Source organism: Mobula hypostoma, chromosome 16 (assembly GCF_963921235.1).
Source record: "Mobula hypostoma chromosome 16, sMobHyp1.1, whole genome shotgun sequence".
NCBI lineage: Eukaryota > Metazoa > Chordata > Chondrichthyes > Myliobatiformes > Myliobatidae > Mobula > Mobula hypostoma.
This window is the reverse complement of record NC_086112.1, coordinates 45507358-45535156: the sequence shown is the minus strand read 5'-3', so window position 1 is coordinate 45535156 and position 27799 is coordinate 45507358. Positions and strand designations below refer to the sequence as shown.

The 27799-nt window shown below is 39.6% G+C and overlaps 1 protein-coding gene across 3 annotated transcripts in view; it reads left to right on the top strand.

Annotated features, from left to right (window-relative positions):
• Positions 1-27799, top strand: part of fancc (FA complementation group C) — a 181488-nt gene that overhangs the window by 87289 nt on the left and 66400 nt on the right. For all 3 annotated transcript variants that reach the window (XM_063068860.1, XM_063068859.1, XM_063068861.1), the window contains exon 7: positions 5631-5792. In XM_063068860.1, the coding sequence (XP_062924930.1) occupies positions 5631-5792 (162 nt within the window). The remainder of the gene's footprint in view (positions 1-5630; positions 5793-27799) is intronic.

The window sequence follows — 27799 nt, the reverse complement described above, 5'->3', positions numbered from 1 at the left end:
TTTTACTTTGATTGTCTTCTTTCCATTTCCATCTACTTGTTCTTATTTTGCATATTTATGGTTGCAATTAGAGCTTTCAATGCAGGTTCATGAGTGCCAATCTTCCTTTTGTCACTGTAACACAGCTTGTTTATGCCCACCGAAATTATAGATTTGTTAGATATTATTAAATCAGATTGTATGCTACAGTTATTTTTCTTCATTATTATTATTTCTTATATTTTTTAGCTGCCACTTCATTTCAAACCATTGAAGTCACCAGATACTGATTCAGAAAGGAATCCATAGTAGCCTCATTTTTTCCAGGATTGACATTTATTGTCCATCTCTAATTTCCCTGAGAAGATGGTGATGAATCAGAATCAGGTTTATGATCACTGACATATATTTTGTGGCAGCAATACAGTACAGAACAAGACATAAAAACCACTATGTTACAATAGATAGTGCAAAAGAGGAATAGCGAGGACGTATTCATGGACTGCTCAGATTTTGTTTGTTCAGATCAATTATCTTTTAAACCACTGTATTCCTTCCTTCTAGTGAAAATACTCCCACATTCAACTTCAGCTCTTGGCAGAATTTCCCTTTGATGTCCTTTGATATGTTTTACCTGGGTATATGGATACCACAGTGGGCCAAATGCTGCCTTGTTGCCAAGGGTATTTACTTTCACCTTACCTTGGAATTCATCTTTTTTGTCCAAGTATGGTCTGTGGTTGCAATAAAACCTGTTGAAACCTAAACTTGCACAGGGTACCTTCTATCACTTTGCTGATGATCGAGAGTAGGGTACTTTAGTAATAACTAGATAGATTTTTTTTCTGTTTTTTGTGACTCGGATATATACGGTCAATTTTTCACTTGCTCGAATAGATAACAGTGTTATTATTATATTCCTGCAGCTTGGTTAGAGACACAGCTACCACATTTGGTACTCCTATTGTTCTCATACAGTAGCTCCTACTGTATCCTGTACTGTCAGCCATTTCTTGACATCTTGTGGAGTAGATTGAATTGACTGGGCATCCCAGGAACAAGCTGGGATGCATTATCAAGCTTGTGCTTCTGTTGAATGTGATTGTGAAAACCTTAACATTGTCTCAGACACTCACATGCCCATGAATCTACCTGTGCTAGTTGCTTGTGCCAGTATAACCAGTAGAAGTTACCAACACACAGTCCTTGCAGCAACAAAACTCCATTTTAACACAGGAGGCACTTTCCAGCATTGTTAATGGTGATAATATTCTTGGAGTTTTGTCCTTTTAATTAATTGTACACCACTTTTAACAACTAGATCTGACAAGACTGCAGAGCTTCAAGAATATCTGGTAGTCTTATGTTAGAGTTTTGCTAGGCTGGCATCGCTCTGTTAGGTATGCGTGCCGCTGCTCCTGGTGTGCCCTTCGGTCTCTTAGGATTTGAACTCAATGGTAATGGTCTAATGAGGGCTATGCCCCGCTGTGAGATTAGGGGGTTGTACGTTCCCACTGGTGCAAGTACACCACAGCGCTTTGTTGATAACCAGTTTGAATTGCCGCATTTATTTTAATTAACATGGGTGGAAAGCCACACATCACAAAGGAATGTGTCTTCTGTGGTCAAATGGAGATTTGTTGCTGCAGGGACTGTGTGATGGTAACTTCTGCCAGTTATAATGGACACAAGCAGAGTCATGAGGTCAAGATCAAGTCAGTTAAACTCATTCTTGATTCACTTCCAACCTGCTTCAGGCCCTGTCTGGTAACTTTGTCTGTCAGGACTTAGCTGGCTTGGTTAGTGAATGTGCTATCAAGCCACTCTTTATGATGGACCTTGACACTGAAATTCTAGAATATGTTATATGTCCTCGCTACTTACAGTGGGTTTTTTTCAAAGTGTTCCTCAATAAAAGGGAGTACTGCTTGATCAATGGCAAGATAGATTATGATCAGGAAGAGGTTCCAATTTCCACAGTTGATCTAACATCATGAGACTTTTGGGACCTGGAGTCAATGTTGAAGACTCGCCACACTGCACTCATGTTTGTATGTCTCTGGTGGGTATGTTAAATTGTGTATCATTTATCAAGAGGTATCACTTTTCTAGACATTGCTAATAATCAGGAATGATTTAATGAAAAATTGGTATTAATATAGATGCTTCAGAATGGCTTACATTACCAGTTATACCAATTCATTAAAAAATTTTATCTGATCTAGAAAATTAAACTTAACATGGACCGAATAGAACATATTTATGTTAATATATCAAAGTATAATTCTGTGTGTAATCAGAAGTTTTGATGCAACCATATGAAGTGGTATTTCATTTGTAGACAGTCTGTTTAATTTTAGGAATAAGGATCTGACCAGTATTTACATCCATGGGTGTTCAGGACAGCATGCAGCAACTACAAAAACAGTAGTACACGGTGCATGAGCATTCTCTGAAATGCTTCATTCCAGTGTTTCAGGAAAATCATTGCATAATTGTAGCTCTCCCACCCATTTAAAAAATACGGTAATGTGACAACTGGCTACTTTCGAAAAGTGCTTAATTTGCCAATTGGAAAGTAAAATAACTATAATTTTAGTATTTCCAATGGCTCCACATTAGGAGACATAAATCTTTTGGCAGTATATTTTAAAAACTTCTTTCTGCCAAACAAGTAGCATTGCTGGCTTGACAACTTGATTTATGCCACATACACATTATGTTGAACAATACAGTTTTAAGATTTTTCCATTGAAAATTTCATGTGGTTTCTAGGATCAAGAAATATTTTGCTTTGGAGCAATCTACTTAGTTTCTTGGATTGGTAAACTGAAATTAATACAAGCCTTTCCCTACTCTGATAACACATTACTGACCGGAAACAGTTACTTCTAGTTCTCTTTTCAGCTGCAGCCTGACCTTCTAAGTATTTCCAACAGCTTCTGTTTGGCGATTGTTCATGTCTCTGTGAGATCCTGTACCACAGAGTAATTCTATGCGGTTGGGTGGAGGTTTGCTATTGAAGGGTGCCAGGTACTTGGAATTTTTTTATGGACAATGGAACTAGTTTAGGAGGGGCTGCCCTACTTTTAAAATGTAAGTATCATAGTAAGGGTTTATCTTTCCAATTATTTATATCACCGTTCTGCTCATGAGGACTGTGATACAGCATTAGAAAATCACAGGGACACCATACCTGCTACCCATTGCACCATAACTTTGTTTTCCCACACCAAACACAGATTCTGATTTCCTTGCGGTAGAGTAGGAGTGAGTACAGAAAGTCATAATACTGTTGGCTGATGTTCTTCAAGGATGTAATTGTTATACAGTGGATTCCGGTGAATTGGTGCCAGTATATTTTGGCCCCAATTAGCTGAAGTTTCATAGAAACAGCTAAAACAGTATAAAAAAGACAAACTACTATTTAACTGAATAACAGATTAGGTATTTAAGTGAAATATGGAACATATTAGAACATTACCAATACTTCTACAGTACGATATAATTGTGTATTAGTTCCTAATAATTATCGAAGGAAGAATTCATCCATTGTACACTACCATGTTTTTTGATTGACTGTAAATGATCAAAATCAGCACAGACACCTAGTGCAGATAATAGACTTTCATAAAATGCTTTTAGTGATTGCATCCTCCAAATCTTCATTTTCATTGTAACATTTAAGATGATTGTCAATATCTTCAAATTCTCTGTAGTTCCCTACTTGTTGAAGTAGTGAAATCATTTCATTTTCACTCCTGGTTATTTTAGCATCTCCAGGCTTGAATGCTTGAAACCACAGTGAACAAAACAGTTCTGACTGGTCTTATAGCTTATTTCTCACTAACTTTCAGTGACAAAAATCACTGCTTTTTGAACACAAACACCCCCAACTGACACTTCTTAAAATCTTTGCTGTAAGCACGGAGTAGTGTCTAGCAGCCATGCAAGTACACACGACTGATGCTAGTTAGAAACTGTTTGGCAAAATTCTTGTGTCCTGATTAGGTGGTATACTGTCCCAAATAAATGTAGGGAATCCTGGCTATTTTCCCAATTAAGATTTGTTCCGTAGTAGTTGTCCCAAATAAGTAGCTGTCCCAATTAACTGGAATCCGCTGTATATCAGAAAATAATAATAAGCCAAGACTCCAGTTACATCTTTGCACACATGACCCGGACAAAGTGGGTGCTATCTGTTTACAATTTCTTAAAAATGACTTAAAATAAATTATTCCTGATTTCTTACTGTTACGTTATTGGAATTAGTTCAATTATATTTATATGTTTATAACGATATCTGCTTATTTGAAGCATAAGGGCCACTGTTGAAGAACAATAGGAGATAATGTGGCTGATTGGAGCTATGTTTGTTGGTAATTTTGACACAGATTTAGCTAATCAACATTGGTTTCTATAGATTGGAATGAATTAATTCTGTGCTTCAAGGTTGACATATTTCCAGTCAGTTGAATTGGTAATTAGTGAAGAAAACAAAATTGATGCATTCAGTGGATTAAATTCAACACTTAAATTGGATCCATACTTTAATTCTTGTATCAGCAGCATTTTAAATCAATAGCGTCATTACTTTGGTGGAAACAAATATTAAAATTCATAAGCAGGTGCGTTTTAAAATCTGGATTAGATGCTAACTGAGTTTCCTAAAATTGCTATCATACGTAATAAAAGTCACAGATGGATTTTGAACACTACAACTCCTTTGACTTGTTTCTCAATGTCTGGACATTACAAATTTGGACAGTTGTTATTTTTTTATCTCCTAGGATTCTACCTATACGTCTCTGCTAGTGACAAGTTGAAGTCTGACAAGTATTTGCTAAAAGATAGAACTATGCCAAAACTCTGAAATAAAGGTAGAAAGTGATAGAAGTAACACATACAAAAAAAAATGCTGGTGAACGCAGCAGGTCAGGCAGCATCTATAGAAAGAGGTACAGTCGACGTTTCGGGCCAGGACCCTTCGTCAGGACTACTATCTCTTCTTTCAGTTAGTCCTGACAAAGGGTCCCGGCCCGAAACGTCGACTGTACCTCTTCCTATATATGCTGCCTGATCTGCTGCGTTCACCAGCATTTTTTTTGTGTGTGTTGCTTGAATTTCCAGCATCTGCATATTTCCTCGTGTCTGCGAAGTGATAAAAGTACCTAGATTTAAAACATACTAAACGATAAAGGATCTGAACAAATATATCCGAGTTCTCACAAGGTCACTGCCAGTGGACTTAGCTTCCCTCTTTTCAGATATAGACAGATGTGTATTTCCATTTTTCATTTATTTTATAAATTAGAAACATTTCCATATTTTTCCATTTATCTTTAAGACATGGCACGGTATCGTAGTGGTTAGGACAATGCTTTACAGTACCAGCGACCCAGATTCAATTTCCACCACTGCCTGAAAGGAGTTTGTACATTCTCCTCGTGACTGCGTGGGTTTCCTCTGGGTGCTCAGGTTACGCCTCACAGCCCAAAGATGTGCCGGTTGGTAGGTTAATTGGTTATTGTAAATTGTCCCAATATTAGGCTAGGATTAAATCGGGGGATTGCTGGGCGGCGTGGCGCAAAGCGCTGGAAGGGCTTATTCCATGCTGTGTCTCAATAAATAAATGGTGTTGTCTTTTATAGGTTACCACCAGCACGATGGAGGAATGTTTCTATTCTCTGTTTACCTGTTATCACTTTACCAGAGATTGTTCCATTGGTGGAGGCTCTTCTGAATTGTAATGATGGCTTGGATGAAACTCTCAGCACAGAGTTCCTAGAATCTGTCAGCAATAGCCTTCTACAGTAAGTACATTTAAAGTTGTTAAAGTGTGCTTGTAAGTCTTGTCATTTGGTCCGGAGGTGGCATTAAATCCACAACTGAAGCTGTAGCAAAAGGATTTACCCATATAAAAATTGAACAGTTCTTTACTCCAGAAAGAGATTGACTGAAGGTGATTTGATAGTAGAGGGTGAGATCATAAAAGAACTCATTGGGGAAGTATAGGAAAAAATGTTTTCCGTTATGAGATGATCAAAAAGTAGGGCTCTGCGTCGCTTAAAAAATCCAAGCAAAATGTCTTTCATCATTAGAGTTATAGAGAAGTACAGCACATGCGACCCATTTAGTCCATGATGAAACTGGGACTGTAGCCTCCCATATTCCTACTGTCCATGTAGCTGTCCAAATTTCTCTTAAACATTGAAATCGAGCTTGCATGCATCACTTGTGTGGTTACAGTGTGGATTTTGGTATTGGGCAAAATAGCTGGGATGAAATGCATTGATCTATTTAAGGGGAAGCTTAGATAAGTAAAGAGGAAAGAATGGAACGTTTGATCTAGCAGAAGGGTGAGCGGAAGGGGTATGGGAGGAAGCTTATTCAGGCAGCATTTGAGGGGCGAAGAGATGATCCTTTCCCACCTGAATCAAAGAAATGCCAAGTTAGGTTGCAGAGAGTTGTAAAATAAGAAGTGATAAGGCAAGGTTTGGTTGTAATTGGTAATTGATAACCTGTGCATTTTCTAAACAGTTGAACTCCTTTACCAACTTTTCCATTTGATCACTATCCTATTGAAACCTTATACAATTTTATTCTACCACCAATTTTGTTATCATGAGCAAGCTTAATAAATGTGCCACTTAAATTCTCATTTAAATGTATGCCCTGGCTAAGCTTTCTACTGCTTTGCTGTGAGGTATTTCAATTACTAGTTTTCTGTAAAAGCAGTGGGTCCTGCTAGTAGAATGTTTTGGTTTTGGCTAAAGGTAAGGGGTCCTGTCGTTCAACTTTGGAATGCAATGTCAGCCGATCAGGATGGTGGGATTGAGAGAAGGTTTTAGAGGGAGCTGGGCAGAGAGCGATTAGTGCCAGACAGTGATGGGGTTCTTGGTTTTTTTGGCGGGAGATGCAGTATAGAGAAGATTGGGGGAGGCGCCCATAGGATTTGATCCGGTGGGAAGATGCGATTGCAAGGAGTGCTTCATAAGACGAAAGCGTCCAAGATGGGAAGCTCTAATGGTGATTGCTGATGAGAATTCAGTGCCACAAGTAACAATTTTACCCAGCTTTTGGAAGAGATGAGCTGCAATGGTTATGTGCTCATTTAGACTGGTCTAACTGGAATGGGCCCTTTTGCTTTTTTTTCTTTCTTTTCTTTCTCTGAATAACTGTTTGATACAGCTGAAATTGGAAAATATACTTTTTTTTATAATTTTATGCTGGTGTATGATTTGTCATGTCTTGGTGACCGGTAATTCTTGTGGGCAGTGTTTACACAGCATCGCTCAAATCGAGGGTCCATTAATCTGAACATCCCAACTTTCCTGTTTGATTGAACTCAAAACCATACCGACCCTAGATGTATATTGTTATAAAGGTGGCCTTCACACTGCTGAGTCACGTAAATGTTAGCAGAATTAGCTATCAAGCTAAGTTCGCATATGAGGCTGGTGAGAAGGTTGCATAAATTATTAGCATATAATCAGCACTGATTCCTGTGGTCACAAACCACCAATGTGTAGATAGCTCTCTACAATCACCCTCTGCTTTCTACCAAAAAAACAATTTTGTATCTAATTAACCAGCTCACCCTGGATCCCATGTGTTCTAACAGTCTGGCCTACCATGCAGGTTCTTTGTCAAAGGCCTTGCTAAAGTGCATGTAGGTAATATCTACTGCCCTACCTTCCTGAATCCTCTTGGTTAACTCTTCAAAAAGCTCAATCAAATTTGTGAGACATGATTTCCCATGTACAAAGCTATGCTGACTATCACTAATCACTTCTTGCTTTCCAAATGCAAATAAATCCATTCTCTCAGATTCTCTTCCAGTAATTTTCCCACCACTGATGTAAAGTTTACCAGTTTGTAGTTCATTGGATTATCCGCACTATATTAGATAAATGCACAACATCAGCAAATTTCTAGCCTTCAGTACCTTACCTGTGGCAAAGGAAGTTTCAAAAATCTCTGCTTAGTGCCCCAGGAATCTGTCCTTTGCACCCCATACCAGTCCAGGATGACCTGGTCAGGCCCTGGGAATTTATTTGCCATTATGCGTTTCAAGACCTTCAACTTCTACTCCTTCATATGCTCCAGATTATCATTGTTCCCTCCCCTGAATTCCCTAGTTTCCACGTCCTTTCGCACAGTAAATGCAGATGAATAGCATTCATTTAGTACTTCAACTGTTTCCCATAGTTCCATATATTGATTACCTTAAAGGATGTACTCTCTTCTTAGCTACCTTTTTTACTCTTAATATACTTATAGAATCTTTAAGTATTCACCTTTATCCTATCTGCCAGGGATATCTCAAGGTCCCTCTTTGCCTGTTGGATATCCTTCTTAAGTGTACTCCTATGTCCCTTGTGTCATTGAAGGAACCTGCCCATATCTAGAAAAGGCCTCCCTTTTCCTGACCAGAGCCACAATAACCTTCATCAATCACAGCTTTGTAATCTTGCCAGCTTTGCTCTTTACTCTAACAAGAGCATTCTGGCCCTGAACTCTTCTTATTCTTATTTCACTTTTAGAAGCCTCCCACTTGCCAAATGCTCCTTACATGTAAACGTCCTCTCCCAATCAACTTTTGAGAATCCCCGTCTAATGGTGTCAACATTATTCTTCCCCCAGTTTAGAACTAATTTGAGGACCTGCCCTATTTATTTTCCTGGCTATCTTGAAACTAATAGAATCATGGTCACTGGCCCATTGACACATCAACCTTTTACATTTTGCATTCCACAGTTCTCGAGGAGACATTGTATTGTGTAGAGGGAGAGAGAGTTTAAAAGAAGTGAGCAGGGGCAGTCGACTGCACAGTTCCTGAAGAGACATTGGATTGCACATAATTAGGCACTTGGCAACAGCTAATAAAAAGAAGCTAGGTTGAATTGGAGTGGCCATTGTCAGAGTGGGCCAGTGTTAGAGTGGGGAGTTAAAGCTTTGGCTCAGTGAGGAGAGACATAGGCCATAGGTAGATTTTTTTTGTACTTGATTCTTCCTTTTCTTAGAGCAGTGGGGATGCCAGTTAGGATACTGGAATGCTCCTCTTGCAGGATATGAGAAGGCAGGGAAATTTCTTGTGTCCCTGATGACAATATCTGCAAGAAGTGCATCCAGCTGCAGCTTCTATTGGACTGTTTTAAGGATTTGGAGCTGGAATTGGATGAACTCCATAATTGCAGGAGGGTAAGGATTTGATAGACAGGGCATACAGCGGTAATCACCCATGGTGCAGGATACATGTAAGTGGGTGACTGTCAGGAGGGGGAAAGGGCAGCCAGTGCAGAATACCCCACTAGCCGTTCTCCTCAACAACAGGTATACCACTTTAGATACTGTTGGGTGGGGAGATGACTTAGCGAGGAAAGCTACAGCAGTACCTTGCACTGAGTCTGGCTCTGTAGCTCAGAAGGGAAGAGGGAGAAGAGACGGGCTGTGGTGATAGGGGAGTCATTGTTTAGGGGTGGAGAAAGGAGGCTTTGTGGATGAGAACAAGATTCCTGGATTGCATGTTACCTCCCGAGTATCAGGGTGAGAGATATCTTGGATCAAGTCCACAGCATTCCTAAGTGGGAGGGTAAGCATTCAGTGGTCATGGTCCACATCGGTGCCAATGACAAGGGTAGGAGGGATGACAAAGTCCTACAAAGTGAGTTCAGGGAGATAGGTGCTAAGTTAAAGGACAGGACTTCCAAGGCTGTTATTTCAGGATTGCTATCCATGCTATGTGCAGGTGAGGCCAGAAATAGGAAGGGCATACAGTTTAACACGTGGATAAGGAGATGGTGTGGGAGGGAGGGCTTCAGATTTTTAGACCATTGGGCACTCTTCCAGGGAAGGTGGAACCTGTACAGAAGGGATGGTTTGCACCTGAACTGGAAGTGAACTAATATCCTAGCGGAAAGGTTTGCTAACGCTCCACTGGGACGTTTAAACCTGAGGTGCAGGGGGATGGGAACCAGAGCTCCGGTAGAGATAATGGAGTGGTTGTGGGGAAGAATGTTGTTAAGCTTACACACAAAGTTGGATATCAAAAGGTCAAGCCTGGTGAGACTAATGTTCTGAGCTGCATATATTTGAATGCAAGGAGTATTGTAGGGAAGGTGTGTGAGTTTGGGGCATGGATCAGCACATGAAATTTTGACATTGTAGCCATTGGTGAGACTTGGTTGCGGGAGGGGCAGGACTGGTCGCTCAATGTTCCGGGGTTCTGTTGTTTTAGACATGAAAGAGTGGGAAGGGTGCTAGGAAAATGCAAGTCTAGTGAGGCTTTATGGGTAGAACTAACAAATAAGAACAGTATTACCACGATAATGTGATTATATTATAAACTACTCAACGGTCCACAGGCTTTAGAGGAGCAAATTTGAGATCGCTGACTGTTGCAAGAAACATCAGATTGTGATAGTAGGTGATTTTAACTTTTCGCATATTGACTGGGACTCCCATATTGTAAAAGGGCTGGGTAGAAAAGAGTTTGTCAAATGTGTTCAGGGAAGTTTCCTTAATCAGTACATAGAAGTCCCAATTAGAGAGAGTGCAATTCTAAATCTCCTATTAGGGAGTGAAACAAGACAGGTGACAGACGTTTGTGCAGGATAATACTTCGCATCTAGTGATCAAAATGCCATTAGTTTCAAGACAATTATTGAAAAAGACTGGTCGGGTTCTTGGGTTGAGATTCTAAATTGGTGAAAGGGCAATTTTGATGGTATCAGAAAGGATCTGTCAAGTGTGGTTTGGGACAGGCTGTTTTCTGGCAAGGGTGTACTTGGTAGGTGGGAGGCCTTCAAAAGTGAAATTTTGGGAGTACAGAGTTTGTCTGGTCCTGTCAGAATAAAAGGCAAGGATAACAGGTTTAGAAAACCTTGAATTTCGAGAGATATTGAGGCCCTGGTTAAGAATTAAATGAGGTGCATAGCAGGTATAGGCAGATAGGAAGAAATAAGGGTGTGTATATAGTATAAGAAATGCAAGAGATACTTAAGAAGGAAAGCAGGAAGGCTAAAAGAAGTCACGAGGTTGCTCTAGTAGACAAGATGAAGGTGAATTCTCAGGGCTTCAGATATATTAAGAGCAAAAGGATAGCAAGGGACAAAATCAGTCCTCTGGAAGATCAGAGCATGGAGCCAAAAGAGATGGGAGAGATCTTATGTATTTTTTTGCATCTGCATTTGCTTGGGAGACAGACGCAGTGCCTAGAGTTGTGAGACAAAGCAGCAAGGTCATGGACTCTATACAGATTACAGAGGAGGATGTATTTGCAGCCTTGAGGCATATTAGAGTGGATAATTCCGAGGGCCTGATTAGATGTTCCCTTGGACCTTGTGTGAGGTAAGTGCAGAAATTGTTGGGGCCCTAGCAGTGATATTTAAAACATCTTTAGCACTGGTGATATGCCAGAGGATTGGAGGATAGCTAATGTCGTTCTGTTCTTTCAGAAAGGCTCTAAGACTACGCCTGCCAGAAAATTATTGGCAGGTGAGCCTGATATCAGTAGTGGGAAAGTTATTGGAAGATATTCTAAGAGATTAGATATATAAGTGTTTGATAGACAAGGACTGATTAGGAATAGTCAACATTCCTTTGTGCGTGTTGGGTCACATCTGACCAACCTTATAGAGTTTTTTGAGAAAGTTACCAGAAATGTTGATGAAGGCAAGGCAGTGGATGTTGTTTACGTGGACGTTAGCAAAGCCTCTGACAACGTCCCGCATGGGAGGTTGGTCAAGAATATTCATTCACTTGGCTTTCAGGATGAGGTAGTAAATTGAATTGGACATTGGCTTTGCAGGAGAAGCCAAAGTGTGGTAGTAGATGCTTGCCTGTGTCTAGTGGTGTGCCACAAGGATTGGTGCTGGTTCGTCGTTCAATGATCTGGATGATAATGTAGTAAACTGAATCAGCAAATTTGCAGATGACACCAAGATGGGGGGGTGTAGTGGACATTGCGAATGACTATCATGGTTTGCAGCAGGATCTGAACCAGCTGGAAAAGTGGGCTAATAAGTTGCAGATGGAATTTAATGCAGACAAGTGTGAGGTGTTGCACTTTGGGAGGACCACCCCGGGTAAGTCTTACACGGTGAGCAGTAGAACGCTGAGGAGTGCTGTAGAATGGAGGTATGTGGGAATAGAGATGCATTATTCCTTGAAAGTTGTGTCACGGGAAGATAAGGTTGTAAAGAAAGCTTTTTATCACATTAGCCTTCATAAATCAATGTACTGGGTACAGGAGTTGGGATGTTATATTGAAATTGTATAATACATTGGTGGGGCTTAATTTGGAGTATTGTGACAGTTTTGATCACTAACCTATTGGAAAGATGTAAATAAGATTAAAGAGCACAGAGAAAATTTACAAGGATGTTGCCAAGACCTGAGTTATAGGGAAAAGTTGAGTAGGTTAGGACATTATTCCCTAGAATGTCGAAGATTGAGGGGAGCTTTGATGAGGGAGAGGGAGAAGTGGAGAGTCCATCATCATGCCCAGCGCCGGCCCCCTATGCCTGAGTTGACGTAGTAGTAGTAGTAGTAGTTTGATAGAAGTACACAAAATTATGAGGGATATAGATAGGATAAATGCAAGCATGCTTTTTCCACTGAAATTGGGTGAGAGTTCATGGGTAAGGAGTGAAAGGTGAAATGTTTCAGAGGAACATGAGGGGAACCTTTTTACTCAGAAGGTGTTGAGAATATGGAACAATCTGCCAGCGCAAGTTGTTGAATGTGGGCTCAATTTCAACATTTAAGAGAAATTTGGATAAGTACATGGACGGGAGGGGTATGGTCTGGGTGCAGGTCAATGGGACTAAACAGATTAATAGTTCAGCACAGGCTAGATGGGCCGAAGGGCTTGTTTCTGTGCTGTAGTTTTCTATGACTCCATGACGTACTCATTTCCTAATAGATGATCGGGCTTAGACCCTTCCCTTGCAGTATTGTCTACACGTTACGAGTGAAACCATTCTTGGGCATACTTAACAAATTTTGACTCATCTAATCCTTTAGCATTAAGACAATCCTATCAACTTTACAGAACTTAAAATTACCTATAATTACAACCCTATTATTTATATGTTTATCAGTAATTTCTCTACATAAGCACTCCTCTAAATCCCATTGATCATTGGGGTGCCTTTAGTGTGATCCCATTGTAGTTCCACTTCCCTGTTTTTATTTCTAAGTTCTTCCCATATGACCTCGGTGAACATTCCTCTTCAAGTATTGCCTTAATATTTTCCCTAATTAATACTGCAACTGCTGCCACCTGTGTCATGCTAGAAACATTACCACCTTCAATGGTGAACTGCCAATTTTGCCCATCTCTCAGTTATACTTCCATAATGCCTATAATGTCACATTCCCATGTGCTGATCTGTGCTCTAAATCTATCTGCCTTACCTGGAGTGTCTTGCATTGAAGTAAATATAGTTTAGTCTATTAGACTTTCCATGCTATCAGTCATGCCCTTGTGTGTCCTTTTTCATCTGATACATACTACTTTGGGGCCACCCTGTCACCAGACTAGTTTATAGGTCGTAGCTGTTCTTGAACCTGTTAGTGTGAGTCCAGAGGCTCTTGTACCTTCTACCTGATGGTAGAAGCGAGAAAAGAGCATGGCCTGGGTGATGAGGATCTTTGATGCTGCTTTTCTACGGCAATGTTTCAAGTAGATGTGCTGAATGGCTGGAAGGGATTTACTCGTGATGCATTGGGATCCGTTTTCCACTCAAAGGCAGTAGTGTTCAGATACCAGGCTGTAATGCAGCCAATCAGTACACTTTCCACCAGACATCTCTTAGAAATTGGCCAAGGATTTTGCTGACATGCCAAATCTCCACAGACTCCTGAGGAAGTAGAGGCACTGTCGTATTTTCTTTGCAATTATATTAATATGATGTGTCTAGGACAGTTCTTGAATTTTTAGTTTTTCATGCTTTATAATTTTTCCTCTTTTTTGGGTTCTACTGTGAAAAAAGGAGCATTTGATTCACAATTAATAATCCTCAGTTAAATTGATCAAAATTGCTGGTTGTAATACTCATTTATGTGAACTAAGGGTTGGGGACTGAATACTTTTACAAGGCACTGTACCAACATGCTCGAGGCCAGCTTCTGTCCTGCTCCCGCTGTGACTTGAATGAACCTCTCAGACAGATGATGCACTCTTGATCTCCCAACCTAGCTCGTCATGGCCCTTGCACTTCATTTGTCTCTCTGCACTGCATTTTCTCTGTAATTGTAGCACTATATTTTACATTTTGTTTTCTTTTTATCACTTTGATATACTTATCGAAAACTTTCCACTGTATCTCTATGTATGGCAGTAATAAATCATTTCCAGTTCCAATTCCCAGAATTCACTCGCTGCCATGTCCTTCTCCAAAGTAAATACATACAAGCAATATTCACTTAATACCTCATTCCTTTATCATAGTTCCATACATCGGTTACCATGTTGGTCCTTAATAGGACTTACTACTTGCCTGCCCCTCCAGGTGGTCACCCATTCTATCTGGATAAACTTGTGATGTGACCACCTCCTTGGAATTCCTATCTAGAACAATCCCTACCTCCTGTATGCCCCTCAGTAAGTCTAGTTGTCGCTCCAACCAATCCAAGTTGTTTGAGAGAAGCTGTCAGGGACACCTGACTTCTCCCTGTTCTTCCATATTTGTTTTAGGTGGAGCATCTCATTAAACTGACTGTTATTTCTACCTTTTAAGATTGTATTGGGTTAAAATAAATGAAAAGGATAGACCTTCACTTCCCATACTCTGTCATCACTCAGCTTCCTCACAAAAAAATTCCCTTGTCAAAGCTGCTGAAATTAAGTCTCAAGCACAGCACTTCCATCTCAAAGCAGACCTTCTCAAAATGGTTGCTCCATTGCCTGGTCTGCAGAGATTTTCTCTGTTGAAAACTAGTTCAAGAGTCTTTTAAACCAACTGCAATCTGTATAATAATTTGCCTCATGGTTCAATCGCCTTGCAGTTAAAACACCCATTTTCCCCCGGCTCCTGCGGATGTTTTTATTCCTCACAGGGATATTGATGTTCTTTAATGATGTGATATTGCTAAAGTGCTCGATTAAAAATTAATGTACCATTAATAATAAATGATATTCATTTAGAAAATCATCCTTTGACTGTATTTATTTTTGCTTTTCTTGTGAAAATTTAATGGAACTCTTCAATCTCATCATTTCTCATTTTTAATTGTGGGTACTTAAAAATATATTAAGAGCTTGGAAATATAATGGATGGCATGTAAATACAGTGTAAAATTATCAGCAATTCAGTATTCATATTGTTTTCTCATTGTTTCTACCACACATGACATTATCATAAAGTTGTCAGCATTGACTCAGTGTCAACACCCAACTCTGACTCAGAAAGCAGGGGTTCTAATCCACTTCTGGGATTTAATCAAGGCTGAGAAATCAGTGCAGCACCAAATGGGTACTGGTCTATTTAAAAGTTGCTGGTGAACGCAGCAGGCCAGGCAGCATCTCTAGGAAGAGGTGCAGTCGACGTTTCAGGCCGAGACCCTTCGTCAGGACTAACTGAAGGAAGAGCTCTCTTCCTTCAGTTAGTCCTGACGAAGGGTCTCGGCCTGAAACGTCGACTGCACCTCTTCCTAGAGATGCTGCCTGGCCTGCTGCGTTCACCAGCATCTTTTATGTGTGTTGCTTGAATTTCCAGCATCTGCAGAATTCCTGTTGTTTACTGGTCTATTTAAAGTGATTTCTTCTGATTAGGTATAAAACATCAGTTAAACTTTGAATTCGATGTAAAAGAGCCTGGCATACAAATATGTAACATTCCTGAAGTAGTGCGTGTGGAAGAAAGGGGATGGACAGAGTAATTTAATAAAAGGGTTCCAGGTGACTCAGAAATATGTCTTGCTCAGATTCTGTTGCAAGATGGAAGGGATTTGAGATGATTTGGTGGCTGGTTCAGTTGCTGAAAAGAGTTAGGAGCAGCACTTATTCTATCCCAGCTATGGTCTGACGAATATCTCATGCTAAATTTCTACAAAAAATATTATTTTTCATATGAATTATTCTACAATTCTCTTAAATCAAAGAGATCAAAATAAGATTTATAATATGACAAAAGATTTGAAATACTTTATATTGCATAATAAGATTGGCCTTAACTTTAAAGCTAGTTTTTGTGAGTTTGAGTAATAGTGGTATTTGGAGACCTATTCTATACTAGTTTAATTTCCTTTGCTACGTTGAAGCTCACCCCACTAATTTTGTCTTCTCTGTCCTATTGTGAGAGCGTAGTTGTGAAATCTATGATCTAGGTTGGCCTCTTGAACTTGTTCTTTACCTGTGTTCTCGATAAGTTTGCTAAAACAAGTGCTGTTCACTTCTGGCACACACGTTTTCTTCCATTTCAAAAGTAGATAAGTAACTTAAGTCAGTTCCATGTATACCCAAAACTTGGAAATTTAAATGGCTCGTGATATCCTTCCTGCTATTTTCCTGTGTAGCACTGTGAATTCACATGTTTTCTACCAAGTAGCACGATCCATAAAATAAAAACAATTGGTTAAAAAATAACTGAATCAGACAGAGAAATGCTAGCAAAACTTACAAAGGAATATTATTCTAGGGACAGAATAGAATAGAGGAATTACGAAAAAAGAATGGAACAGGAAAAGAAAGAGAAATAGACTGTTGGAGGCCAAACGGGGTGTGTGGTGGGGAGGAAATTTATGAATAGCCTTTATCACCTAAACCTTTACATACTGATGCCTGCTCCTAGCAGCACTCAAGATAATTAAAAGTCTTGTGTCAGACCACAAGATTATTAAAAGCCTTGGGAAACCACTGCTTTCTGTCAGACACCAAGATTAACTCACACTGATTCTGAAGGCCAAACTGTGTTGCTGCTAAATGTCAGTTATACCTTGAGCTGAGCCACCTTGTGCTTCGCAGGCTTTTATCAAGAAAAAAGTGAGAGACTAAAAAATATTGAACCTGAAGGCCAGGAAAGGTTGTGTCTTGCATCTAGTATATGATTTTACTTTCTCAACACCTGCTTTAATTCTGTTAAAATCTCTCTTATCAAAACATGAGTTACTAGACTTAGTTGATACTATGATCCCCCGTATGCAATTACTACAGTTGATCAGTATCTACAGTATAATTTGTGCAAATGAAAATTCATTAGGATTCCTACATTTATCATAATCTAAAATGTTGCTGGATGTCTGTATATAAGGTCATAAGATAGAAGAACAGAATTGGGCTATTTGGCCCATCGAAAATGCTCTGCTATTCAATCGCGGTTGATTTATTATCTTTTTCAATTCCATTCTCCTACCCTAAATTTTGATGCCCTTACTAATCAAGAACCTATCAACTTCTGTTTTGAATACATCCAATGAATTCCACAAATGCACCACCCTCTGGCTAAAGAAATTCTTCCTCATCTTTGTTTTAAAGGGACTTCCTTCTATTCTGAGGCAGTGTCCCCCGGTCCTAGACTCCCCCGCTATAGGAAACATCCTCTTTGTGTCCACTCTATCTAGGTTTTCAGTATTCGAAAGGTTTTAGTCATAGTCATACTTTATTGATCCCGGGAGAAATTGGTTTTCGTTACAGTTGCATCATAAATAATAAATAGTAGTAGAACCATAAATAGTTAAATAGTAGTATGTAAATTATGCCAGTAAATTATGAAATAAGTCCAGGACCAGCCTATCGGCTCAGGGTGTCTGACCCTCCAAGGGAGGAGTTGTAAAGTTTGATGGCCACAGGCAGGAATGACTTCCTGTGACGCTCCGTGCTGCATCTCGGTGGAATGAGTCTCTGGCTGAATGTACTCCTGTGCCCACCCAGTACATTATGTAGTGGATGGGAGACATTGACCAAGATGGCATGCAACTTAGACAGCATCCTCTTTTCAGACACCACCGTCAGAGAGTCCAGTTCCATCCCCACAACATCACTGGCCTTACGGATGAGTTTGTTGATTCTGTTGGTGTCTGTTACCCTCAGCCTGCTGCCCCAGCACACAACAGCAAACATGATGGCACTGGCCACCACAGACTCGTAGAACATCCTCAGCATCGTCTGGCTGAGATTCCCCCTACTTCTAAACTCTTGCAAGTACAGGCCCAGAGTCATTAATTGCTCTTCATACCCTTTCATTGCCAAAATCATTTTAGTGAACCTCTTTTGAACCCTCTCCATTTTAGGCATATTCTTTCTTAGATGAGGGGCTCACAGTACTCCGTGCAATCTGACCAATGGATTATAAGGCCTCAGTATTACATCCCTGAGTTTATATTCTAATCCTTTGAAAATGAATGCTAACAATGTTGACACCATGTTGGGTTCAGTAGTACTGTTGAACACTAGCAAGAAATGGGGTGGTGGCTGAAACTCAAGAAAGTTGCCCAGACCAAATATAGACAGAGTATGAAAATTGGCAGAATGGTGATAAAGTGAAATTGTTTTAAACTTTTGCTCATCTGTAATAAATTGCTACATTTGTAGATTTTTTAAAATATCTGTATGAACAGATGGAAAAATATAATAACATACTAGCATTCTTTAACAAAGTATTATTTACAGTGGTCCTCCAAAATTGATGGCAAATGTTGCATTCTTTTAATGTATGCAATCCCAGCTCTTCATACTCAAACATTAAATTGTGGCTTGTGATTTGGCATGAATAATTTATAGTCTCCAAGCCCACACAGAAATCATCAAAAGCAAATCCATAAACTACGCTTGGTAAAATATATTCCTTTTGTACAGATTCCAAAGATAGCATTGTGGAATGAATTAACATACCTTTTAATATAAGTGTGTGCCAAACTCAATATTGAAAATTAATCTGAAATGGAACGAATTGGATGCTGAACTTTAAGTGAAGTAATCTCCTTCCTTGGCAATGCAGTATTCTGCCACGTTTGAGATTATCTGGTAAACTGATTTTGTTACAGTGCTTAGATTATTGTCAGGAATGTACACAATTTTTAACCACAATGTGAAATAGTAATTCTATTTTGCAAAATATATTGCATGATTTTAACTTCATTGGGATGTAATAGGAACAATTATGTACTAAAACTTTAAATACATTTTAATTTTTAAAAATCTAGTACAAAATATGATTGTCTAGTACTTTAAATATTATCCTGCACAAAAAGCTGTAATCAGTTAAGCAGAGTGAATACTCACAGCTATACATAGACCTCTACTTACTTATACAGATATTAGACTATAGGCAAAAGTATTTATAACTTTATAATGAGGAGTGACACATAGAGTTTGAAAAATATCCATTGAAATGTGATATGGGAAGAAATCATAATCACAGAAAAATAAAAGATTCTAAGAGCATTAATTTTGGAATTTTAATCAACTTTTTAGTGGTAGAAGTCTTTACACCAAAACTAGCTATAATTCAGTAGTGCTTAGTAATTTCAGTCCCATTCTCCTACTCCCAGTCTGACTTTGTTTTGGTCTCTTTAACAGTTCCTACAAGAACCAATGTTAGCTGGAGGAAGAGCATCTTGTGTTCTTACGACAAATTCCCAGCCTGCTGGACCAACATGAATTGAACAATTTCACATTACCCTCCTTTCAATTTGTAGTAGAACTGACCACTTCTAGTGCAAGCTCATCAACATGTAATAGTAACTGATTTTCTTTGCCTGCAGTTACTGCCAGACTTGCAGAATACATGCTATGTTCTATTTTAATTCAGGTTTTCAACAATGACAGTATTCTGTACCCAGAAGTTCTATCATATTTATTTCTAATCTCCTTCAATTCTTCCAGACAGATTAATTCTTTTCAAACCATCTCCAGCCTCACGATCTTCTCTACGTCGAAACTCTTCTGCAGCTTATTGTCTCATTTTTACTAATGTTGATGAAAGATAATCAGTTTGCATAATTAGCTCTGCAGATCCTTTCTGGCCTGCTGAGTAATTGCATAACATTCTGTTTTTATTTTGGGTTTCTAGCATCTGCAGCATATGTTTTTGGTTAGAATCTAGTGTTGTGGAAATCAGATCCACCTACGGCCTCACCCCCATTGATTGCTGGAATCTCTTCAAGTCTGATCACCTTAGGTGATTCCCTGGCTCTAATCTTTCACTGAGCAACACAACAAATTTCACATCAGTGATAATAAATCTGATTATGATTCTTCTCATTTTCATTTATCCCAAGTAAATATTTTCTACCTGGCCTGATATCTGGTTCCGAATGCATTTTTGTTTTGTGTTGCCCCAAAGCTAAGAAGCACTTTAGTGCTATATTTTTTGATGAAGGTTTGAGTTTGATGAGTGTGGTTTTGCATTCTAGGAGGATTGAATGTGAAAATTGTGGAGGCTTCGGAAGAGTGTCGGGATGAGAGAACGTTTGAGGACAATGTCTTTTAAGGCAGTTGGTGTTGTACAGTGAGGCTTGAACTTATTGTTTTTACGATCCAAATGTATCATAGATGCTGTTTCCTAATAATGTACCTGAATTTTGTGTTTGGAAGTTACAGCAAGATTATGTACTTGTTTTAGATTGGGGTAGCAAAACATCTTTCTTCTCTGAGTGGGACAAATGCTCACTGCAGAACTTCTGAGGTGCCGCTTAGGCATTAACTTTACAGAACTGTGTGTTTGATTTTTTGGTAGGCCCTACATTTTGGAAATATTTTGACAGAATTGAACACTTTCAAAGGGTTTAGAATGGATAATGTTTGACGATGAGAGTGACAAATAAGATGAAAATAAACATGATTGGTAGCCAGATACAGAAGAATGTAGAGGAACAGAATGATTCAGAATTATCTCAACAGATTTTTGAAAATAGAGGGGTTGATAGTAAAGCATTTCATATCCCAGCCTTTATCAGCCAAAGCATAGAATATGAAACTGGAAGTTATGCTAAAGCTACATAGAACTAGCAAAACCATTGCAGAATACAGTACAGTTCATGTCATCAAACTACACTAAGGATTCTGCCTGCTCTGGATCTTTTCATTTTGAATTGCTGACAAGACATCAACTGTCTCGACTTCAGCACTCCTCTCCCCTTCGAACTTTAACCCTCTGAACACACTGCCGTCCACTCTCAATCCCAACTTTACCATCAAAGCCGCTGACAAAGGGGGTGCTGTTGTAGTGTAGTGCACTGACCTCTACCTTGCTGAAACTCTCAGCTGCCTCCTCGTACCTAACCCCAACCTCGACCATGAGAAAACTGTCTCCAACACCATCACTGACCTCATCAACTCTGGAAAGCTCTCATCCACTGCCACGAAACTCATACTTCTCTTACCCCACACTGCTCACTTCTACCTCCTACCCAAGATCCAGACTGGACTGTCCAGGTAGGCCTATTTTCTCTGTCTGCTCCTGCCTTACTGAACTTGTGTCCTCATATCTCAATTCCATTCTATCCCCTTGGTTTAGTCCCTTCCAAAATACATCTGTGATAGTTCTCATGCCCTCGATCTGCTCGGTAACTTTCAATTCCCTGGCCCTGACCTCCTCAATTTCACCATGGATGTTCAGTCTCTAAACACTTCTATCCCCCATCAAGAAGGCCTCAAAGCTCTCTGCTTCTTTCTTAACAAAAGAACTAACCAATTCCTTACCACCACAACCCTCCTCCATCTGGCACAACTGGTCCTCGCCCTCAACAATTTTCCTTTGGCTCCTCCCACTTTCTCCAAACCTGAGGGGTAGCCATGGGGCATTCCCATGGGCCTTAGCTATGCCTGCCTCACTACGTAGAATAGTCCATGTTCGAAGCCTTCCCTTGTTATACTCCCCAACTCTTCCTCTGCTACATTGGTGCTGCTTCATGCATCCGTACTGAGCTCATCATTTTTTTTTTATCAATTTTGCCTCTAACTTCCACCCTGCCCTTAAATTCACTCGGTTCACCTCTGACACCTCCCTCCCCTTTCTCCATCTCTCTATCTCCATTTCTGGAGACCAGCTATCAACTGACATCTTTTATAAACATACTGATTCCCAACATTATCACGAGTATACCTCTTCCCACCCTATCTCCTGTAAAAATGCTATTTCCCTTTCTCAGTTTCTTCGCCTCCACCACATCTGTTCAAAGGATGCAACTTTCCATTCCAGGACATCAGAGATGTCCTCCTTCATTAAACAACGGGGTTTCCCTCCCTCTACTATTGATGCTGTCCTCACCAGCGTCTCCTCCATTTCCCGAACACCTGCACTCACCCTATCTTCTTGGCCGGCATAATAGTGATAGAGTCCCTCTTGTCCTCACCTACCGTCCCATCAGCCTCTGCATCCAACACATTATCCTCTACAACTTGCACCATCTCCAAGGGGATCCTACCACTAAACATATTCATAACTCCTCCCCCCACTTCCACTTTCTGCAGGGATTGCTCCTCCACGATTCCCTTGTCCGTTTCTCCCTCCCCACTAATCTCCTTCCTGGCACTTATTCTTTCAAGTGGCCTAAGTGCTACATCTGCTCATATTCTTCCTCCCTCACCTCCGTTCAGGACCCTGAACAGTCCTTCCAGGCGAGGCAATAACTGCTGAGTTGTCTAATGTGTCTGGCGCTCCCGATGCAGCCTCCTCTACATGAGTGAGGCCAGTCGTAAATTGGGCAACTGCTCCAAGTGCCAAAAGCGAAACGTCCCAGTGGCTGAACATTTTAATTCTGATTCCCATTCTTGGTCTGACGTGTTGGTCCATGTCCTTCTCTAATGCCAAGATGAGGCCATTCTCAGGGTGGAGGAGCAACACCTTATATTCTGTCCAGGTAGCCTCCAACCTGATGACATGAATATTGATTTCTCCTTTCGGTAAACAAATTCACCCTCCCCTCCTCTATTCCCCACTCAGACCTTTTACCTCTTCCCACCTGCCTATTACTTCCCCCGGGTTCCCTCCTCCTTTCCTTTCTCCTAAGGTACACTCTCTTCTCCTATAAGATTCCTTGTCCTCCAGCCCTGACCTTTACCACCCACCTGGTTTCACTTATTACCTTACAGCCAGCCTCTTTCTCCTTCCCCGATGTTTTTATTCTGACATCTTCCCCCTTCCTTCTCAGTCCTGAAGAAGGGTCTTGGCCTGAAACATCAACTATCTATTCATTTCCATAGATGCTGCCTGACTTGTTGAGTTCCTACAGCATTTTGTGTGTGTTACTACAGTAAGGATATGATGACGTCAGGAACAGTGCAGATGAGATTCACAAGTACACTACCTTGGATGGGGAATTATAATTTTGGGCTGAGGCTGTCAGCTGATCATCTAGTTCTGGTATGGATACAATAATCCAAAGAACTGCTTCTTGTGCTATGAATTTCAAGGATTCTTGAGAATACAATATATTTATTTGAATACTAACTAATGAAAACAATTAAAATTTTTGATAAGTAAATTTTTGTCCATGAAAAACATTTAATTTATGAAATAAATTTTTGTTCTATCACATTTATATACTAATTCTTTAACGTAGCTGAAAATTGGGAACAGTCTCTTCATATTAATTTATGCTGCTGTTGTGCTTCAAAAATGAACTGGCATCATGCTGCTTTAGAGGCTAGAGCTAATTTCCAGTGGAATTGCAACGGTTGTTGAAAACTACAGATTCATCTACAGATAATATGTTCCTTAACGGAAAGCAGTAATAAAACCCAGCAGCACACCAAGTTAGAGACCAAAATATTTATTACTAAAGACACAAATGGAAATAATGAGGCCAGGCAATTTTCATGCACCGCATTGTTCTTGCTGGTCATGTGATGATGGGTAGATTAGTCTCTGAAGCAAACTTCGTAGTCATCATATTGCTTGAATAAACACCACAATGAGTGTAAAAAGTGAGTATTTTAACTACGTATTATATAGTAAACTTTGTTTTAATCATCCTTTTCTAGTACTGGTAAAAATGTTTCTTACATGGAATTTTCTTCTATTCTACTGCTGCATCTTGTGCCATGGATGGAAAAGGTTTAGAGGGATGTGGGCCAAACTGAAGCAAATGTATCCACCTTGGATAGACATCTTGGTTGACATAGACATGTTCAGCCGAAGGGCACGTTTCTGTACTGTGTACCTCTATGACTCTAAGAACAGAAGAGACAGAAAGAAGCCATTCAAGTCCTGTCGAAGGGTTTCGGCCCCAAATGTCGACAGCTTATTCCCATCCATAGGTACTGCTTGAACTGCTGAGCTCCTCCAGCACCTTGTGTGTCCTACTCTAGATTTAAAGTATCTGCACTACCTCCTGTGATCATTCAACTCCTTGTGCTTTTTTTTGGTTCAATATCCCATATCATGTGCAGTGGTGCTTATTACAGCTGGCCCATTGCATCACAGGAGAATTGTGTTTCTAAACAGTATTCTGTAACAAAGTCAGAATCAGGTTTAATATTAGTGGTATATGTTGTGAAATTTGTTGCTTTTTGGCATCAGTACATTGCAATACATAATAATAAAGGAAGCTATAAATTACAATAAGTACTGTATATATAAAAAAATTAAATTAGTGCAAAAAAAGAAAAAAAAAGTGAGATGGTCAGGAGTTCATGGTCCATTCAGAAATCTGATGGCAAAGGAAAAGAAGCTGTTCTTGAAAGGTTGATCTTGTACCTTCAGGTTACTATACCTCCTCTTTGATGGTAGGAGTAAGAAGAGGGTATGTTCTGGATGATGGGGATCCTGAATGATGGAGGCAGCACCTCTGGAAGGTGTCCCTGATGATAAGAAGGCACCCGGTGCCCATGATGGAGCTGGCTGAGTTTATAATTTTCTGCAGCAGCCCCTCCATACCAGACAGAGATGCAACCAATTAAAATACTCTCGACAGTATATCTGTGGAAATTTTTAAGAGTCTTTGGTGACATACCAAGTCTACTCAAACTCTAAATGAAATATAGCCACTGTTGTGCTTTATTTGTAACTGCATCAATACGTTGAGCCCAGGATCAGTCGTCTGGAACATTAAGCTGTGCCACCTGCAAGTTGAATACATTACATTACTTACATTAAGCAATCTTCAGTTCATTTATCTTGACTTGGGTTTAGTTTATTTTTAAGTGTATGGAAGCATCTTGTTTTCTACAATTTTTAATGATTGCTTCTGAATGTCAAAAAAAAATTCAGAAAGGTTTCAATAGCTTTGGCAGGTAACCATGCCATATGATTGGCCACATTCTGGTTATTTTCAGCATTCTTGTGAGTGCACTAGTCATACCTCTGAATGTGAATAGCCTAGACACTGAGCTGGGCCTCCACAGGTTAAAGTTGGAGGCATCTTTGTATGATGTAGTGTCATCACACCGAATTTCGAGGTGAGTAGTCCAGGGTTCGAATCCAGCCGGCTCCTTGTATGATTTCGGCCGTGTGGATTGAGCGTCGAGCTAGCAACTCGGCCTCGTAAAAAAGCAGACAGAAGTGCTAAAGAAATGGCAAGGTTACCACAAAGCATGGAATGGAACAACAACAACAATCTTTGTATGATGAGCTGCTGTCAGGAGGTCTATACCAGGCAATTATGTAAATTCAGGTCCATTATTTTCAGCCCATGAAGCCACCAAAGCTGTTTAGCCCTTCTGCTATTATGCTACAACTGAGATTAGTCTATTTAGAACAAATGCAGGACTGGGTGTCAAGCTTCTGGTCTTTATGGCTCTACCTATGACCAGAAGCTGTTGCAGAAAACTACTGGGGCAGCTAGCAATATTGCCGTTCTGGAAAAACTTCCTTTTTTTTTTCTGCCATCATGTAATCAAAAAGGTTGGCCTATGGGCCGATTAAGTTTGCAACCATTTTGTTATCCTTCCCTTCTTTCCTGCATCCTGCAGTCTTTTGCTCCTTACCATTGAGTCTGCACCCATTGAATCAAATAGTGCATTTAAACCAATATCCAACCCATTTATCCCAAGCTGGAGTTGCATGTTCAGTTTTAGGCATTATACTCTAGGCGGGATGTGGTGGGATATGAAAGAGTTTTACCAGAAGGTTTCCAGGAATTATAGTTTAGTGGATAGACTGGAAAACACATCCTCCTTTGACAAAGCAGTACAGAAGCAATTTAGGTGATGTACTAAAAAGAGACAGGGTTTCAACTAAGTGACTGAAGCAAAACTGTTTCTAGTGGCTGGCAGCTTGGTAACCAAAGGGCATATTTAAGATAATTACCAAAAAAAAACTGTAAAGATCATGTGAAATGGTTTCCATTTAGTTATAATATAAAATCAAAGTATGATTGCTAATTAATAGCATTACGATGACAAAGTTTGTGTTAGGAGACCCGAAGAACCATCAATAGAATTAAGTATATTTTGGAAGGAATTTGTATGTCAGCATTCAGAATACACTTTGATCTCATCTGTTTGAAGTGGACTTCAATTCATTCTCCAAATGTAAAAGACAGGAGACCAAACCTATTCAGGGGAAGTATAATCTTAATTGTGTTTCTTCCTCAAAATTTTGACTTCAAATGGATATATTCTGGCTTTCTCTGTATATTTTATTTAAGTTGGAATACATTTGTTTTTTTTTTGCCTTCACTAAAGCACTACTTGTACTTTCTGCATTAATCCATTACACCTGAGTGATTATGTTTTGGGTAAATTTTATTCTGTGTTCTTAATATGTGCCCTGCACATTTACATTCTGGCAGTTTTGTTTTGAGAGAGTAGGTTTATATTTCATGGGTGTTAGGCCACTTTGTGTAAAGTTGCAATGTATTAATAAAGTTAAGTACTGTAAATAGTCATAGTCATACTTTATTGATCCCGGGGGAATAAGGAAAACTTTTGTAGATCTAAGTGGCTGATCTCACTGCTCTTGACAGTCCTGGAACTGATTGGCAAGACTCCTGAGCAATATTAGTTGGCAAGAAGAATGAGTCGGAACAAATCCTGGCCAACCCTTCTAGGAATCTTGGACAGTTGGCAATGCCCCACCACAGCTTTGCAATCTGTCAAAACTGTCAGCTCTTCCAGTATTTCTGAATGTTGCTGACAATCAGAAGTTTAAAAACTTTAATAACTAAAACAATTGAAATAATTGAGTTATAAAAATCACTAAAAACTAAATATTTTTAAAATGCTAAAGACTTCAAATAAAACAAATGAATTTCTTGATCAGACCTTACAGTCTCTATTTTAAAAAAAACAGGCTTTCAGATCTTTTTCTAATTTGGACCTCAAATTTCCCATTGTAGCTGTTGGGGAAAACTTGAAAAGACTGCACTGTTACTGGACTCCAAGGCAGAACTAGTGCAATAGGTTTGTGATTTCAACATTTGCACAATACCTAGAAATTACTAACACTTACAGTGAAAAATGGTCAGTATGGACTGTTGGAACCTAGCAAAAGGTCATTCTATTCAGAATTTGATAGTCAGCCCTCATGGAAAATTTGATTTATAGCCAGGCAGCAACAAGCACCAATTAATGGGCATGGGTTGGAACTGACATCTATATTTTTGAAAATAGCTTTTTGATTTTATTAAGGAACTGTTTTGGTTGCATGGTTCCTCACAGGAACTGAAGATGGGAGCTGACAGTTAGCAAGACAGATGCATTCCATTTCAGATCAAATGGGAAGAATTATTCAAGTCTGCATTGATAGGGAGTAAATGGATTTTATGTTACTTTGGAGGTTGAGGATAGTAAAAGAATCTGTATATTCTAATTTACCAACATTTTTAGACCCCAGTCTTTTGGTACTTTGTCGATGTTAAATCTGAGGTTGGTGTGCCAATCGCTGTTTGAAATGTCCGTGAAGCTCTTGATCTGTATGATTTTGGTGGG